Here is a 15,708-nt window from a genome sequence, read left to right as displayed (position 1 = left end):
TGTTTTTCTTCTGCTGGTTTTTAGGACATTTGGCATATCTTTTTAATAAAGACACATCAATGAAGCTCACGCCATGTAGTACTTCTGAAACAGATGAGAGTCTTGTGCCAAGCTGGTTATTTTAAGAAATCGACATAAGTAGCTCTTTATCAGAATATTTTCGTACCAAATTAAATTGTTTTATTGAGATTTTCCGCCATGTCTAAACTTTAGGTGAAAGGAATGTGTGGAGTGCTGCCTTGGTGCATTTGTTTCCCCCTGTGCTTTGTAACACATCAGAATAGCCAGGTGCTTATTCCACAATGAAATAATTTACATGGTGAACTGCAATATTTGCCAGCACTACCTGCTCCCAGCTGTGGCCAGTGAGGAGAGGACTCCTCCATCAGTCCCAGCCCAGGGTTCCCCCTTTGGTGCGGGGGCTTGATCCTCAAAACCATGGTACAACCGGAGCCTCGGGGAAACAAAAGGCTCTTCCTGTACCTTCAGGGTTTTTTCTTGGTTATTACAGGAGCAAGGGAAGGAGTGAGCAGGTGGGATTTGCAGCTAGGATGGGCAGCGGTTGATTTTATTCAGGAAACATGGCCTTAAAGGTAACAGCGATGGTCTCCATCTGTAAAACGAGTGAATTTGAAACCTGCGCTTTGGTTCCATGTGCTGCCTATAGGACGCTGAAGAGGCAGAAGCAATACAAGAGTTGTCAGTGGAAGTTTGTTATCGCATGCTGAGGTTCAGTCAGAGCTGGACCATACTTCATTATTTCTGTTTGCTAAATCACCTGGCAAAAGAATGACTCTCAGCTGGAGAAAGTGTGCCAGTCAGATGAGTTACAGGAACTTGTTTAAGTTTCAGGGCTGACCTCTGAAGTTCTATGTTAGTACAGTCAAAACTTAGCTGGTTTTGATTTCCATTATTAGAAAGTCTTCATCTTATTTTATATAAATCAAACTTCTAAAATTAAGGACGTGTTAAATTGGATAATTAAATGCCAAATGGATGAAAACTAACTAATACTGGAAATGCTTAGTAAAAGCAGCCAAATGGCTGATAAATCTCTGTGCAAGCTGGATTTGCTGTCTGTGCCTGTTCCCATGGCGTGGGAGAGGCAGCTCAAAACTGCTGCTCACCCCACGCTCACCCCACGCTCACCCCCTGGTTCCAGCCGGCTCCTGGAGCCCTTTCCAGCAGGGCTGCCCGGGCGCTCTGGGGACTGTTCTCAAGGGGCCACTTTACTGCAGTAACACTTCTGTAATTTTCTTGCTTTTTTTTTTTTGTAGGCATGCCTCCCATTCGGGACTTGGTGAGCCACTCCCCTAACCAGTCAGGTTAGCTATTTAAATCTCACCTTGGTTCATACTGTGGGTGTTCGTAGTAGTTATGTGTTTCACGCAACTTTGTCTGATTTTTTTTTTTTTTTTTTTTTTTTTTAATTAATAGTTTTATTCTTTGGCTTATGTTCTTCAATAGCATGTGCTGTGTGAATGACTTAAGTATACTTGCTCTGTGCCATTACATATTGCATTTGGTTAAACGTTTTTAATTTTCAAAAATGCATCAGAATTCATACCAAAAAAGAAGCATTTTTTCCTAAGGACCAAAGGTACAGTAATTGGGCAGGTACAGTGTTGACAGTTCTGTGGGTACCAGTATGTACTGGAACTGGAAAAGGAGATGGGGGGTCAAGATTCAGGCATTTCTTCATTTATGCTTCTCAGTCCTACTATTTAATTTAAACCATGTGATGATTCTTTAAAACAAACTACTGTAGACAATACATACAGGTTCCTGCAAACATTTCCTGCAGGGGTAGCTCATAGCCAGAAAGCGTTAGATTATTAAATTCTAAATTACTGAAAAGATCCTCGCAGATTACTGAATTGTAAGAAACTCAGGTTTGTGTAAGTGTTTTTTTGTTTGGGATTTAAGCAGCAAAAGTTCAGTTGCAGCTTCTAAATAGTTTTGGGAAGAAAACCAAGAGCAGCACTGCAGGCTGTTCCTGGCTGGTTTTGCAGTGAACCACTTGTAGGATTTTGTCAGCTGTACATTTTCAGTGTTGAGGGTGTTCTTGTGGTATCTGCCAGGTATGAAAAAACAGAGATCATACCTTGTGTATTTAGTATTTCTATACTTTCAGAAGTTCATGGGTTGTGGAGATGCAGACGGGAATATTTCAGAACAGCAGCTCATACTGGAAATTACTCACATGCTTTTGTGTCCAGGAAAAAGATTGTTAGTCAGGGCAGTTTTGTATGTAATCGAGTAAAATCCTGGATAACTGGAAATTAACCATTATGTGCTGTTTGTGTGTCTGCTCGTTACAAATTCTTTCTTGCGTTGTGGTTCTGACTGAACCTCGATTCCTTCAGCTCTTTCCAGCTCCCTCATCCTTGTTTCTCGCATCATGGTTCTGATTGAACCCCAGTTCCTTCAGCTCTCTCCAGCTCCCCCCCGTGCCCCCGTTGCAGTGGCTGATCCTGCTCTGGGCTGCTCCAAGCCGCTGCTCTTCAGGCAGGGTGTTTGGCTTGATTCTTTATCACTGGACCCTGAATAAAACTGATATTGATTAAAAATAGACCAGAACTTGTTGTGCATCAGTGTAATACTCACTAAACTATCCACAGTCACTTAAATATCAGCTGTTTATCAGTTCCTAAGTGTTGGTAATTGTAGCGTTTTGTCACTGTTAGCTCAGTCTGTTAAAGCGAACAGGTACTATTTCATGAAGGTGTTTGGTCAAAGCGACTGCACCTTCCAGTCTGATGTAAGGAATGTGCTGTAAAATCCTCTAGGAGTAAGCAGGAGCTATAAAACCTCTGTTCTCTTTTCTCTAGGTACATATATTTTGAGTATTCAAAGTAGAGGCAAAAAAAGGGAATGTTACAAAGAAAAGTCAACATTTTCTTTTGTTGAAACCCCATGTGTTTTAATGGGCGGAGCGGTGCAGTTTGCTGTGTATCCAGCCATCGAGCATATACTAGTGTGGTTATTCTTTCAGCTCAGGCAAATACTGAGCTAAAACACTTCACTGGCATTTTGTACTTGTGTTCTGTTGCCAACTTCATTACTATTTTTCACATGCTTCACACTTCCACAGCCTCATCTTGTGTTGCACCTGTCTGGCTGTGTTTTGATGGAACGGTTGCGGGGGAGTTCTCTGCAGTGAGGTTTCAGACATAGGAGATGAAAATTGATAGTACTTCTTTTGTAGCAAATACTCCTCGGAGCCTGTATTTAACTATGAAATGTTTATAAGTGAATTAGGATGTACGGCTTCTTGACTCCCAGACATGATCAGCTTATTTATTGAAAAAGAAACAGTTGTTCTCATATAAATGAAAATGAGAATTATCAGTTCAGCTTCTGCGCTTAATCTGTACTTCTGCGGGAGCTGAACTTCACATTGGTCGTGTGGGTTTTTTATCCAATTGTTGTTGTATAAAACATAGTGTCTTAAATAGCTTGTACTTAGAAATCATATGTCATGTATTTTAATGGGTTTGTGGGTGTGTACATTTCTCTGGCTGTTGTCATACAGCAATTGGTACTGCTAGATCGGTTGAATATCGTGGTTAGATTTCTGCTTTTCGGAATGTCTTTGATTTTATATAGTATATTAGGTTTTCATGTGCATGTTTTTACAAAATACTTTGTATATGGTGCTATAGAGTATTTTTAAAAAGTGTACCTCTAGGAGTGGTTCTTCATGCTGTTGTGAGTGCGGCTGTGTGTGCTGGTGTAAGTGGTATGGGTGACGCGTGTTCTCAACATCTGTACTCAGAAGCTTTCTCTGGCATCTTCAGTGACCCTAGTGTTAAAACAAGCAAAATAATCCTCAACTTAGTATCTTGAGACTATTTTACCTCTTCTGTTTAATGAAATAATAATATTAAATTTATAAGAATGCTCTTGGACTTTCCTTCTTCTCTTTAGATCTGAACCACAGTGCTCTAGGATCCCATTATGAAAATTCCCACTGGGGACCAGTCTCTTCAAATAGCGACTCCAGCACAAACTGGGACAAAGTTATTGTAGACGGCTCTGACAAAGAAGCATGGCCATCAATCACGGGCAGTGACCCAGAGCTGACTTCAGAATGTATGGACACTGACTCTGCCTCTAGCTCTGGCTCAGAGAGAAACCTCGTTATCATGGCTTCAGGGAGCACAGGTGGTGACAATGATGGCATTCGAAACGGCATTGGACACGGTTCTCAAAATAAGTTTGTGGTTGGTAGCAACAGCAATAATGTGGGCAATGGAAGTATTAATGGGCCGTGGGGTTTATCCCATGGAACCATAATAAGCACATGTCAAGTTTCTGTGGATGCTCCTGACAGCAAATCTGAAAGTAGCAACAATAGAATGAATGCTTGGGGCACCATAAACTCTTCATCAAATGGAGGGTTAAATCCAAGCACTTTGAATTCGAATGGCAACCATGGTGCCTGGCCTGTACTGGAGAACAATGGACATGCCCTGAAAGGGTCTGTGGGTGGTAGCGCTGGCACAAGTATTCCGTGCAGTACCATAGGTCAGATAGCGAATAGCCAGAGTATTAACTCGAAAGTGGGTGGTTCAGCCCATGGTTCCTGGGGAAGCCTTCAGGAAAATTGTGATTCTGAAGTAAATGGTACAAGGAAGGTTTCATTCAGTGGGCAACCTCAAAACCTTAACACTGAAATGAATGGACCAAATAACACTACTAACTTTATGACCTCTAGTTTACCAAACTCTGCTGGTTCAGTGCAGATTAACGAACTGCCTAATAATACAGGGCATGGGGCCTGGCGTGTGAGCACAATGAATCATTCTCAGATTCAGGCCTCTCCAGTTACAAATGGCACTTCCATTTCTCATCTTAGCAACGGTGAGGCGAAAAATGGTGGCTCTTACGGTACTACATGGGGTGCCTATGGTTCTAATTACTCTGGAGACAAATGTTCAGGCCCAAACAGCCAAGCTAATGGTGACACTGTGAATGCAACTCTAATGCAGCCGGGCATGAGCGGGCCTGGCAGCACTACCTTTCCAATGAACGGGAATAAAGGAGGAGGGGTGTGGGAGGCAGGGCCAGGCAGCTCCCCAAACGTGCCTTGGGGAGCTGGAAATGGGGCCAGTGCTGGTGGGAGCAGGAGAGGATGGGGCAACCCTGCCCAGAACGCTGGTACCACCATTTCAAACGGGGAATGGAGTAAACTGCCCCCTAATCAGCATTCCAGCGAAGGTGTGAATGGCAACAGCAGGAAGTTTACAAATGGGTGGAAATCTGCTGAGGAGGATGAGCTCAACAGCCAGAGTTCTGCTGCTTCTCAGGTCACTGAGCAGAGCAGCGCGTGGGCCAAAACAGGTACGGGGGACAGTGAAGGTAGTTCGGAGAGCACTGGATGCCATGAAGACAGAGTAACTACAGAAGGACAGAGTCGGGAGAGAAGGAAAGTTGACCAGCATACGTTACTCCAAAGCATAGTGAACAGAACTGACTTAGATCCACGTGTCCTTTCCAACTCTGGTTGGGGACAGACTCCAATCAAACAGAACACTGCCTGGGATACCGAAACGTCACCGAGGGGGGAAAGGAAAACTGACAATGGGACAGAGGCCTGGGGGGGCTCTGTGACACAGACTTCCAGCTCAGGGGGGTGTGTGGATAGACCTAGCCCTAATAATAACGATACCTCATCTGTATCAGGGTGGGGAGATCCAAAGTCTGCTACAAGGTGGGGAGACTCCAAAGGGTCAAACAGCCAAGGGGGGTGGGAGGAAGATTCTGCTGCTACAGTAATGGTCAAGAGCAATCAATCATGGGGAAGTGGCAAAGAGGAGAAGTCGTCTTGGAATGACGCTCAGAAGATCAAACAGGGATGGGGAGACGGACAAAAGGCCAGCCAGGGTTGGGCAGTTTCTGCCGGTGATAGCTGGGGCGAAAACTCACGAAGTAACCATTGGGGTGAGGCTAAGAAATCCAGTTCGGGAGGTAGTGACAGTGACAGATCAGTATCTGGTTGGAATGAGCCAGGTAAATCAAATTCTGTCACTTGGGGAGGTAATAATACAAACCCAAATAATTCTTCAGGATGGGATGAGCCTGCAAAGTCTAATCAGAACCAGGGCTGGGGAGACCCTCCTAAACCTAATCAGCCTCAGGGCTGGGGGGATTCGTCCAAGCCAATCAACTCTCCAGAATGGAACAAACCTGACGTTGGCTCCTGGGGAGCTCCGGCTGCCAGCACCAAAGCCCCGGGCTCCGGCTGGCTGGGGGGGCCCATGCCAGCACCAGCCAAGGAGGAGGAACCCACCGGCTGGGAGGAGCCGTCCCCCGAATCCATCCGCCGGAAAATGGAAATTGATGATGGAACTTCTGCTTGGGGTGATCCAAGCAAATACAACTACAAAAATGTGAATATGTGGAATAAAAATGTCCCAAACAGTAGCAGCAGTTCAGACCAGCAAGCACAGGTACATCAGCAGCTACTGTCTTCAAGTGCCATGTCTAGCAAGGAGAGCAGTTCGGGTTCTGGTAAGACTTGCTTTTATGCAAATTTGAATCTTCTGATAATTGTAAAACAGTTATTTTGTTCTTGCTTCATATAACAGTAATTTAGTTTCAAAGGGGAAAGTGCCAGTGAAGTACTGGTTTTATTTGTAAAAAAGTAACAGCAGTGCTCATAGATACTTGATATTTTTATGCAGATTGAAAGATCTGTTACAGTTCAGAATAGCTTGAGTAATAAAGACTAGACAGCTCTACTTGAATTCTGGGATGTGGGAACACAGAGAAATTATTTCAAGTAGTATCTGAAGATCAAAAGTATTTTTCATCATTAGGTTCTAAAACAATTAAAACTTAACGTTGCCAGAGAGCCCTCCCAAACCAGCGCTAGGCTGCTGTGGGCAGGTGGAGGGTGATGGTTTGATACGGACTCAGGATCAGGCTTTCTGATCTTGCAGTTTGAGAGCCCTGAATAATGACACAGAGCAGCTCGCATGGTGTTCAGGAAGTGGTTTGTTTGTGCTCTCTTTTTCAGCTGCAAAGAGGAGTAGCTTAAATGAGCAGCTTGTAGGAACTTGGTATCTTAGAAATTTGTGGTGGTATCAGAATGTAATTCTTTACATATGCAACTTGAGGTGAGGGGTGTCAATGGAACAGCTTGCTGTTGTAATAATTACTTTCACACAGAATGTAAATGTGTACTAATATGCTTTTTATTGTATGTTATGGGTCTAGAAAGGCAAACACTTGAGTCTCTTTAGATAGATAGCCTTTTAAATGCTGTTTAAAAATGTGCCAGTAACTTGTACTGCTCTACAAAGGTTGGGGAGAGCCTCCTGCTCCAGCCACTACTGTAGATAACGGGACTTCTGCGTGGGGAAAGCCCATGGACAGCGGCACCAGCTGGGGAGAGCCCATCGGCGACGCCGCCAGCACCTCTGGCTGGGGAAACGCTGCTCTGGGGCAACAGGCTCCAAGTAAACCCGGTGAGTGAGTCCTGCGCCAGCTTGGAGGACGGTGAAATACTGCTCCAGAAGCTTTACTTTTTGAGGTCTTTTTTATCTTGAAGTTAACGTAAAGCTAACTTGTGTCTTAAGAGCAATCAGTTGCTACTGAAATTTTAACATGCTGGATTTTTTTCCCACCCAGGGCCTAAATCTATGCAAGATAGTTGGTGTGGAGATGATATGCAGCTGACGGGCAGTCGTCAGACCAGCTGGGAGGAAGAGGAGGATGTAGAGATTGGAATGTGGAACAGCAGTTCTTCACAAGAAGCTAACCCGTCTTTGAATTGGCCACCATATATGAAAAAAATGCCCACAAAGGTAATTCTGGCCTGTGAGATGGATGTCAGGCCCAAACCTAAGAATGCAATTTGGCCATGGAGAGGAGAAAATTTTTAAAAGCAGTGAGGTTCCTGAGCGCTGCTGCTCTCCTGGTTGGTAAAATAATCCCCAGAGGAGGTTGAGTCAAGAATTTTGCACTGTTGTCACTTCTAAAAGCGAAGTCAGAACAGATTGCTGCACCGAGTACCATTAAGCTTTAATCTTCATTCATAACATTTTATGATGTAATTTAAGCGGTAGGTGGTAAACATCTTCTGAGTTTCACAGGAATTCCTTTCTGTTTTTAAGGGAATAATGAAAGGTGGAAATAAGCAAGACGAAACGTGGATCAATCCATTTATTAAGCAATTCACGAATCTCAGTTTCTCAGTAAGTATTTCCCTTCACCTGGCTTTACCACTGCCTTGGAGTGCTGGTTAGAATACACCAGGGCTGTTCAGTGGAGTAACTGCAAAAGAAAATGCTTCAAAACAGCATCTGACGTGTCTTGATTTTTTTTCCTTGAATTGAATTAGCTTGAATTGAAATAGTATATATGAATCTCTTTGGTTTAACTTTAAAAAATATTAGTATTAAATAATGATGATTCATTTTATTACTTATTACTTCAGAGAGAATCACCAGAAGAAACCATACAGAGCAATAAGATGGACATGTCTGGAGGTAAGAACAGGAGAACCTAGCTGGGCTTTATTGCTTTCCTTTCCAGTCTTTTAGTTTAATTCCTTCTGTAAATTACTTTTTCAAAACTGTATATAATATATATAGTTATAGCTATATATAGTTAAATATACTTTTCACTAAAGAAAAGGAATACCCTTGTAGAGGGAAAAAATAGTGCGTGTGAGTAACGCTACACACCTGAATCGTCTGGTTGCTCTAGTAATATTATCCCTAAATCAAGCAGAGCTCATGTATTAAGCTGACATGACAGAATGTTTGCAGGGTGGGCGGGTTGGTTTCTGCAGTGTGAGTGTCTAGATTGCCTTCTGGATACCTTCACCAAACACACAGAAACGTTCCCAATACCACACTTGGTTGTCATGGTTCATTCTTGGAAACACATTTTCAGTTCTAAGAACTGAATTAATACTGAACAATTATTTCAGAAATGTTTAAACCTGAGTATAAAATTATTTGTGAGCAGTTTTAGCTTTATTTGAATCTGTTGAGTTTTGTGATTCCTCTAGCTAATAAAAAACAGTACAATTCTTGAATACATTAATAACAATAGATTATAACGATAGGGTACTTAATTAGAAGTAATTGTAGCATTGCAGTTTTTATTGTAGTTTGATACTACTTCAAAGCAAAGACAATGCTTATTGCTGCTAAAAATAAGAGTTGCATTCACAACTGGAAACTCAAGTTTAAACAATTATACTTTCTTGTTTTTAAGGGAAAGCTGAGAATAACATTTGGTGAAGCTTAGCAAAATCTGGTGACACTTGGCTGATTCCAAGTTTTAAGTTGTCTGTAGCCATCGATTTGTAGTGTTTCCTTTCCCTTTTCAGTAAAGCCCAGATAGTTTAAAGCTGAACTGATGTTTTCTTATATTATAAACGGATGTTTTCTTTTGTTAGTATGTGGCTCGAGAGCAGCACTAGGTCAGCCCTTCCTAAGCATGAACTGGTTTCGGAAAAGGTAATCACCCCGCAGTGTTGTAGTCGCATCTCTTGCCTCTCATAGGGTTATTGCAAGACAAGCGGATGGAGATGGATAAGCATGGCCTGGGGGTTGGAGATTACAATCGTGTGGTTGGAAAAGGCCCCGGTTCTCGTCCTCAGATTTCCAAAGAGTCTTCCATGGATCGCGGTCCTTACTTCGATAAGGTCAGTGGGAGTCTTGGTGGTGGACACTTCTGACCTCCCTTGACTCTGCATTCTCAGTAGTTACTATCTGCTCCTCACCTTTCTGCGTTGAGTGGAGAGGAAAGTTAGGGCTTTCTTGTTAATCCCTAAGATATACTTTGTTCTTTTTAACATACTGATATATAATAGTAGCACTTTCTGCAGCCCGTTTGCAAATAACTAACTTGATCTCTTTTGTTTTCTGCCTGTTTCCTGCTGGTGCTGGACTGTCCTGTGACTCTTCCCTTCTGTGCCCGGCCGTGGTTTCTCCCTCTGCTTGCTTGCTGACTGGTTGTTGCGCCTCGGTTTGTCTGTCCCATCAGGATGGCATTGTAGCAGACGAGTCCCAAAACATGCAGTTTATGTCCAATCAAAACATGAAGCTTCCCCCTTCAAATAATGCACTACCTAACCAAGCCCTTGGCTCCCTAGCAGGGCTGGGTATGCAAAACTTGAATTCTGTTAGACAGGTAAGGCTGTGTGCATATCCTTGGCATGTTACTTGACGGCATTTAATACCTTTTGATTTAACATCCTAGCTACTGATGTGTTTGATACGTGTTTAATTTCTAATTCAAATGTTATGGGGGTGGGAAAAGCAGCACGAGAGGTTCATTGTCACTAACTGTGCATCCTCTCCCCAGAATGGCAATCCCAGTATGTTTGGTGTTGGTAACATAGCAGCACAGCCCAGGAGCATGCAGCAGCCTCCAGCACAACCTCTTAATTCATCTCAGCCTAATCCACGTGCTCAAGTGCCTCCTCCATTACTGTCCCCTCAGGTAATTGACTATATAGAACATTCTATGTATGAACACTGCTTCAGAAAATTGCGTTTTGCTTCTTGTTGTTGCTGATACTTAACTCTGTAAATATTTGAAAGCATGTTTGGCTCTGTCAGTGTTTCAGAAACAAGGTAACTGTCAGCAGGAGGTGAAGATATTCTGCATCTGGTCTAACTCTTCGCACTGGTCCATTTGGCAGGTTCCAGTATCATTACTGAAGTATGCACCAAACAACGGTGGCCTGAGCCCACTTTTTGGCCCACAACAGGTAGCCATGTTGAATCAACTGTCCCAGTTAAACCAGCTTTCTCAGATCTCCCAGTTACAGGTAAGCTAACAAAGCCAGTCACCCTGTGTTCTGTTTGAAAGTCTAAGTAGAGACTTACGTCAGCTATAAACTGTTCTTAAAAAAAACCACCACAAAACACTGTCTCGTAGCGGTTGTTGGCTCAGCAGCAAAAAGCGCAGAATCCAAGAAGCATGCCTTCTGGTGGTCGTCAACAGCAGGAGCAGCAGGTAAAGAAACATGTTTATTATTAACTTTTCAAACTATCCTCAAAAACTGATTTTCTTCCTGAGCCGCATTTCTTGTTACAAATTGTATTGAAGTGTGCAAGAGTGAATGGGGTTTTGGCAAGTTTAACGGAGTGACTTAGCTTAATGCTGGGGTTTTGCTGTGCTCGGCTGTGTAGAACCCAGAAATGTGCTTCGTTATCTTTCTTTAAATGTGGAAAAGCTTTTGCTTATTTATAGTGTAACTGCTCTGGTTTTTTAAGGGTCGATCTCTTAGTATGCAGCAACAGATGATGCAACAGTCCCGTCAGCTTGATCCAAACCTGTTAATGAAGCAGCAAACTCCACCCTCTCAACAGCAGTCACTCCACCAACCCTCCATGAAATCTTTCCTCGAGAACGTCATACCCCACGCTACTCCTGAGCTGCAGAAAGGGCCATCACCAATAAACGCGTTCAGCAGCTTCCCGATAGGTGGGTGTCTCCGTGCTCATTTCATACAGTCACTGAGTGCTTGTGTGACACACTGCGTTTCTTTTCATGTCTCCTGCCTCCTCTGAAAACAATAGTGATTGTAATCCTGGTAGCACTTATGATTTTAATGGAAGTAGTAATTCCTTCTGGGGCTTATCCAGTAACCTTTGTTCACCAAAGAACTTTTTTCACAAGTAATTCATTCCCAGAAGTTGACTGTATTTCAGTGCAAAATACTTTCAATTTTTGAAGAAGGTCTGTCTCGTTTTATTTCTTTTTTATCCTCTGGGTCCCCAAGGATGACACAAAGTCCTTTTGCAGTTATGATTCCTGGAGCTAAAGGACTTTTAGAAGTAGAATCCATACAAAGAATCCATTTGTGTGGTCTCGTTTCTTTGGATTTTAAAAATTTTTTCAATGAGTCTGGAATTGCATAGGTAGAACAAAATGTTTACTTCCCTTTTAGTGGTTTTGTCCAGGAGAGAAAACTTGTAGCTCTGCATTTTTAAAGAATGGTTGTCTCATTTCAGGCAAAAGGTCTGAATGTTCATAAATACAAACATCTCCTGTTTCTTTTTCCCTACGTTTCCAGGCTTCTGTCCAATTTCTACTTCAGAAATTCCAGGCTTGTATATTTTCTCCTTACTTTAGGTCCCTTTTTAATGCTGCCTTACACTTACTACAACTGTTTACCATTCTCCTCTTGTTCCTTATCCCTGTTTTTTTCCTCCTCTTCAGTTTGCTTTTCTTCTGTGTTATTCTAATCGGGTCCTTTCCGTTGGGCTGATTTCCTTTGCATCCTCACTGCCCTTTGTAGCAAAGCCTGTGCGATGGAGCCGCTGCTGCCCGCCGTGTGCTGCAGGCGGGTGTCCATGGGGACAGGCCGTGCTGTGCTGCATGTGCCACCCGGCGCTTGTGCTGTGGCCAGTCCTGGCTCCAGGCTGCTGCTGAGGAGCTTCTGCTGCTGCTCAGTGTTGGGATCTACCAGCTGCGTCCATTCCAAGGGCAAGCTGTACACATGGAGTTCATTTAGCTATTAGAGACGTTATGTGAGGCCTAATGAAAGGAATATTTAAGTTTCTCACCAAACTTCCTGCTGAGTAATTGCATCCTGCCTACTTTGGGTTCCTTTCTGTTTCATTTATTGAGTGGAATTGTTGTGTACTGTTAAATAGCTGCTTTCTCACCTTAATCGTTGCCACATTTCAGGAATCTGCAGTGCATGTAAGATGGCTTTGAGATCCCTCAGGAATCAGCTGCAGTGTCCGTGAGGATCCTCGGGGATCCCTTTGGGGTGGCGCTGTGTTTTGCTCCGTGCCACGCAGCCCTGCGCTCGCTCCCAGGCATGAGGAGAGGAGTGGGAAGAAGTCAAACTCACATACTGAGATACAGGAGGTTTAATAGGATAGAAAAGGAAGGGAAAATAATCATAATAACGAATATACAAGGCAATGCAATGGCTTCCCACCTGCTAACTGGTGCCCAGGCAGTGTCTGAGCAGCAGCCCCTGCCAGCTCCCCCTGCTCACGTACGGAGTGTCACGTGTCCCTGGGCTCAGGTGGGGTCAGCTGTCCTGGCTCCTTGTGCACCCCCAGCTTCCTCCCTGAAGGGGTGAGCAGCAGAAAAGGCCTTGACGCTGTGGAAGCAGCTCAGCATCCAGCTGACTACAGCATCCCTGTTTTCTAATCCTCAGTCCACAACACAGCACCATACCAGCTGCTAGGGAGAAAAGCAGCTATCCCAGGACAGCCGGGTAGTGATATGAGCAACTGGAGCCACATGCAGTCCACAAATAAAAGCTTAAGGGTAGAAATAGTAGGTTGCTGGAGTGTCTTCACCCTTTAGTGAAGAATTGAGCCTTGCAGCCCATGGAGGCCCACGGGGAGCGGGGGATGCCCAAAGGAGGCTGTGACCTGTGGAAGGGACCCACACTGGAGCAGTTTGCAAGGAACTGCAGGCCATGGAAGGACCCACGTGGAGAAGTTCCTGCGGAACTGTCTCCCGTGGGTGGGACCCCACGCTGGGGTGGGGGAGGAGTGTGAGGAGGAAAGAGCAGCAAAGGCAACATGGTGAACTGACCACGACCCCTGGTCCTGTCCCCCTGCGCTGCGTTGGGGGGAGGTAGAGAAATCAGATTGAAGTTCAACCCAGGAAGAAGCAAGGGGTGGGGGAAGGTGTTTTAAGATTTAGTTTTTATTTCTTGTTGCCCTACTCTGATTTTATTTGAAATAAGTTAAATTAATTTTCCCCAAGTTGAGTCTGTTTGGCCCATGACGGTAATTGCCGAGTGATCTCCCTGTCCTTATCTCGGCACACAAGCCTTTTGTGATACTTTCTCTCCCCTGCCCAGCTGAGGAGGGAGTGATAGAGCAGCTTTGGGGGTCCCATTAGAAATGCCACATTTTTTAGATGTTGACATTTTTGTTTCTCTGGCTTCCTCAATGGCTCCTTCTACTGACATTTCTGCATGAAGAATCAGCTGAGAGCTCGGGGCGCTTTGCATCGCTTAGCTTAGCTGCTGTCTGTAGTAAGTTCACTGTATTCAATGCTAGAATGTTTCTCAAAAACAGACTTGGAAGCATGAAATAACCATAGTAATATGCTCTTAAATGTTTATTAGGGCAATAGTGGTAATTAGCAGAAGAAAAACATTGAGTCTGTGTTTCATAAGGTCTGTATGTTTTTAGGAATGAACTCAAACTTGAATGTAAACATGGATATGAACAGTATTAAAGAGCCACAATCTCGGTTGAGGAAATGGACTACAGTAGACAGCATTTCTGTGAACACATCGTTAGATCAAAACTCCAGCAAACATGGTACGTTGAACATGTCACTAAGTAGCATTTGACATTACCCATCAGATTTTCACGTTCCGGGTATAAAATGGTTTGCTGTATTTAGGTCTGTAGTTGTAATGACTGTTGTGCCTTTGGCTGTCAGAGTTCGTGTTGTGCTGAACTTGACTCACCTTGTACACAGCCCATGGCTGTTCTTTGAATGTCCTTAAGTGATCTTGTGACCAGAATTAGTAGAAGCATTGTGCAGGATTCCTTTTTAACCAAACTTTTCTTTAAGTGTGACTGCTGCCACTAAGTTTACCTTGGTCTGGATTGGAATGCTTCATATACTTTTAAACCAAAAGCTTTAGATTTTGTAGTTTTCTTTCCCCTCACCCTTCTGGCCTTAAGGTGATTTGTGGGGATTTAACTTGGTGTGCAAACGTTCTGGTCACATCCGACATGTTTAGTTGCAGGTTTTGGTTATGAATGTGTACGTTTGCATCCTAAAAGTGGGGAGAGCTTAGAAGGGGTAGACTAAGACCATTGCTGTATGTAGTTTTAGTGTAGGTGGGCTTGGTTTCTTTGTATTTCACTCCAGTAATCAGGATTCATATGACATTTCAACTGTTTCAGTTGCTTGAAATCTCATCCAGTAAAAATCTGAGTCTATGGTACAAAGGTTCTGTTTCTAAAGATAGTTATAGAATGTCTCTAGTCTCCTGTTACTGTTCAGTCTTCAGATTGTTTGGATATTTTTAGAGTTGTCAGCTGGTTTAGTACTGTGAAATAAGTTGCTGCCTTAAGCATCTAGCGGATCTGTCCTGTACTGCACTGGGAACCTCCGCTGGTCGTGCAGATGAGTGCAGGTCAGAGGGGCGGTTACTCCAGCGGGGGGCAATGTTTTCTGAAGAGTGTTAGCAATTTAATTATTTGAACTCCATATTGCATGGAATCACTAGTAAAAGTCATTCCCTTGGAAATGTAGAATATCTTTGGCTTTGCTGTCTAGTAACTTTTTGAATTTTTCCTTAGAGGACTTGAACAGAATCAAACTGGTTCTGTACAGTGCTTTCCTTCCCTGCTCTGCCTATAGGGATTTGTTTTTTCCATCCCCCATGCCCCCTCCTTCCAGGAGTCTGAGTAGAATTTACAGAGTTTTGCAGTAGCTCAAGATCCTTCAGTTTTGTAGACGTTTCTTCCACAAGCCCTCGCATCGTGGAATAGATTCACTGCCCCTGTTGCCCAGCTGTGCTTTCACAGAATGCTCTTACCCTCTTGAATTAATATTTTACTTAAGATTAAAAGATTATTCTTATGGTTTTCTCCTGAATTATTCAGAGACATTTCATTTTAGATTATATAATCCTGTGTGACTTCTGTGTAACTTGAGATCATAAGGGGACAGTATGAATGCTTTACAAGGGCATGTTTCCATATAGATACATAAAAATATGCTATGCAAAATATT

At 43.4% G+C, this 15,708-nt stretch overlaps 1 protein-coding gene across 18 annotated transcripts in view; it reads left to right on the top strand.

Annotated features, from left to right (window-relative positions):
* Positions 1–15,708, top strand: part of TNRC6A (trinucleotide repeat containing adaptor 6A) — a 70,753-nt gene that overhangs the window by 49,385 nt on the left and 5,660 nt on the right. For 9 of the 18 annotated variants that reach the window (XM_065031142.1, XM_065031143.1, XM_065031135.1 and 6 more), the window contains 14 exons: positions 1,278–1,325; positions 3,931–6,516; positions 7,311–7,475; positions 7,639–7,814; positions 8,124–8,204; positions 8,447–8,498; positions 9,525–9,667; positions 10,009–10,155; positions 10,330–10,467; positions 10,670–10,798; positions 10,909–10,986; positions 11,247–11,457; positions 12,050–12,082; positions 14,145–14,276. In XM_065031142.1, the coding sequence (XP_064887214.1) occupies positions 1,278–1,325; positions 3,931–6,516; positions 7,311–7,475; positions 7,639–7,814; positions 8,124–8,204; positions 8,447–8,498; positions 9,525–9,667; positions 10,009–10,155; positions 10,330–10,467; positions 10,670–10,798; positions 10,909–10,986; positions 11,247–11,457; positions 12,050–12,082; positions 14,145–14,276 (4,119 nt within the window). The remainder of the gene's footprint in view (positions 1–1,277; positions 1,326–3,930; positions 6,517–7,310; positions 7,476–7,638; positions 7,815–8,123; positions 8,205–8,446; positions 8,499–9,524; positions 9,668–10,008; positions 10,156–10,329; positions 10,468–10,669; positions 10,799–10,908; positions 10,987–11,246; positions 11,458–12,049; positions 12,083–14,144; positions 14,277–15,708) is intronic. The other 9 variants (XM_065031141.1, XM_065031149.1, XM_021291927.2 and 6 more) reach the window with 5 other exon arrangements.

The sequence above is a fragment of the Columba livia genome, chromosome 15 (assembly GCF_036013475.1).
Source record: "Columba livia isolate bColLiv1 breed racing homer chromosome 15, bColLiv1.pat.W.v2, whole genome shotgun sequence".
Taxonomy (NCBI): domain Eukaryota; kingdom Metazoa; phylum Chordata; class Aves; order Columbiformes; family Columbidae; genus Columba; species Columba livia.
The sequence above is the reverse complement of the archived record's forward strand: the minus strand, read 5'-3'. Positions and strand labels throughout refer to the sequence as shown.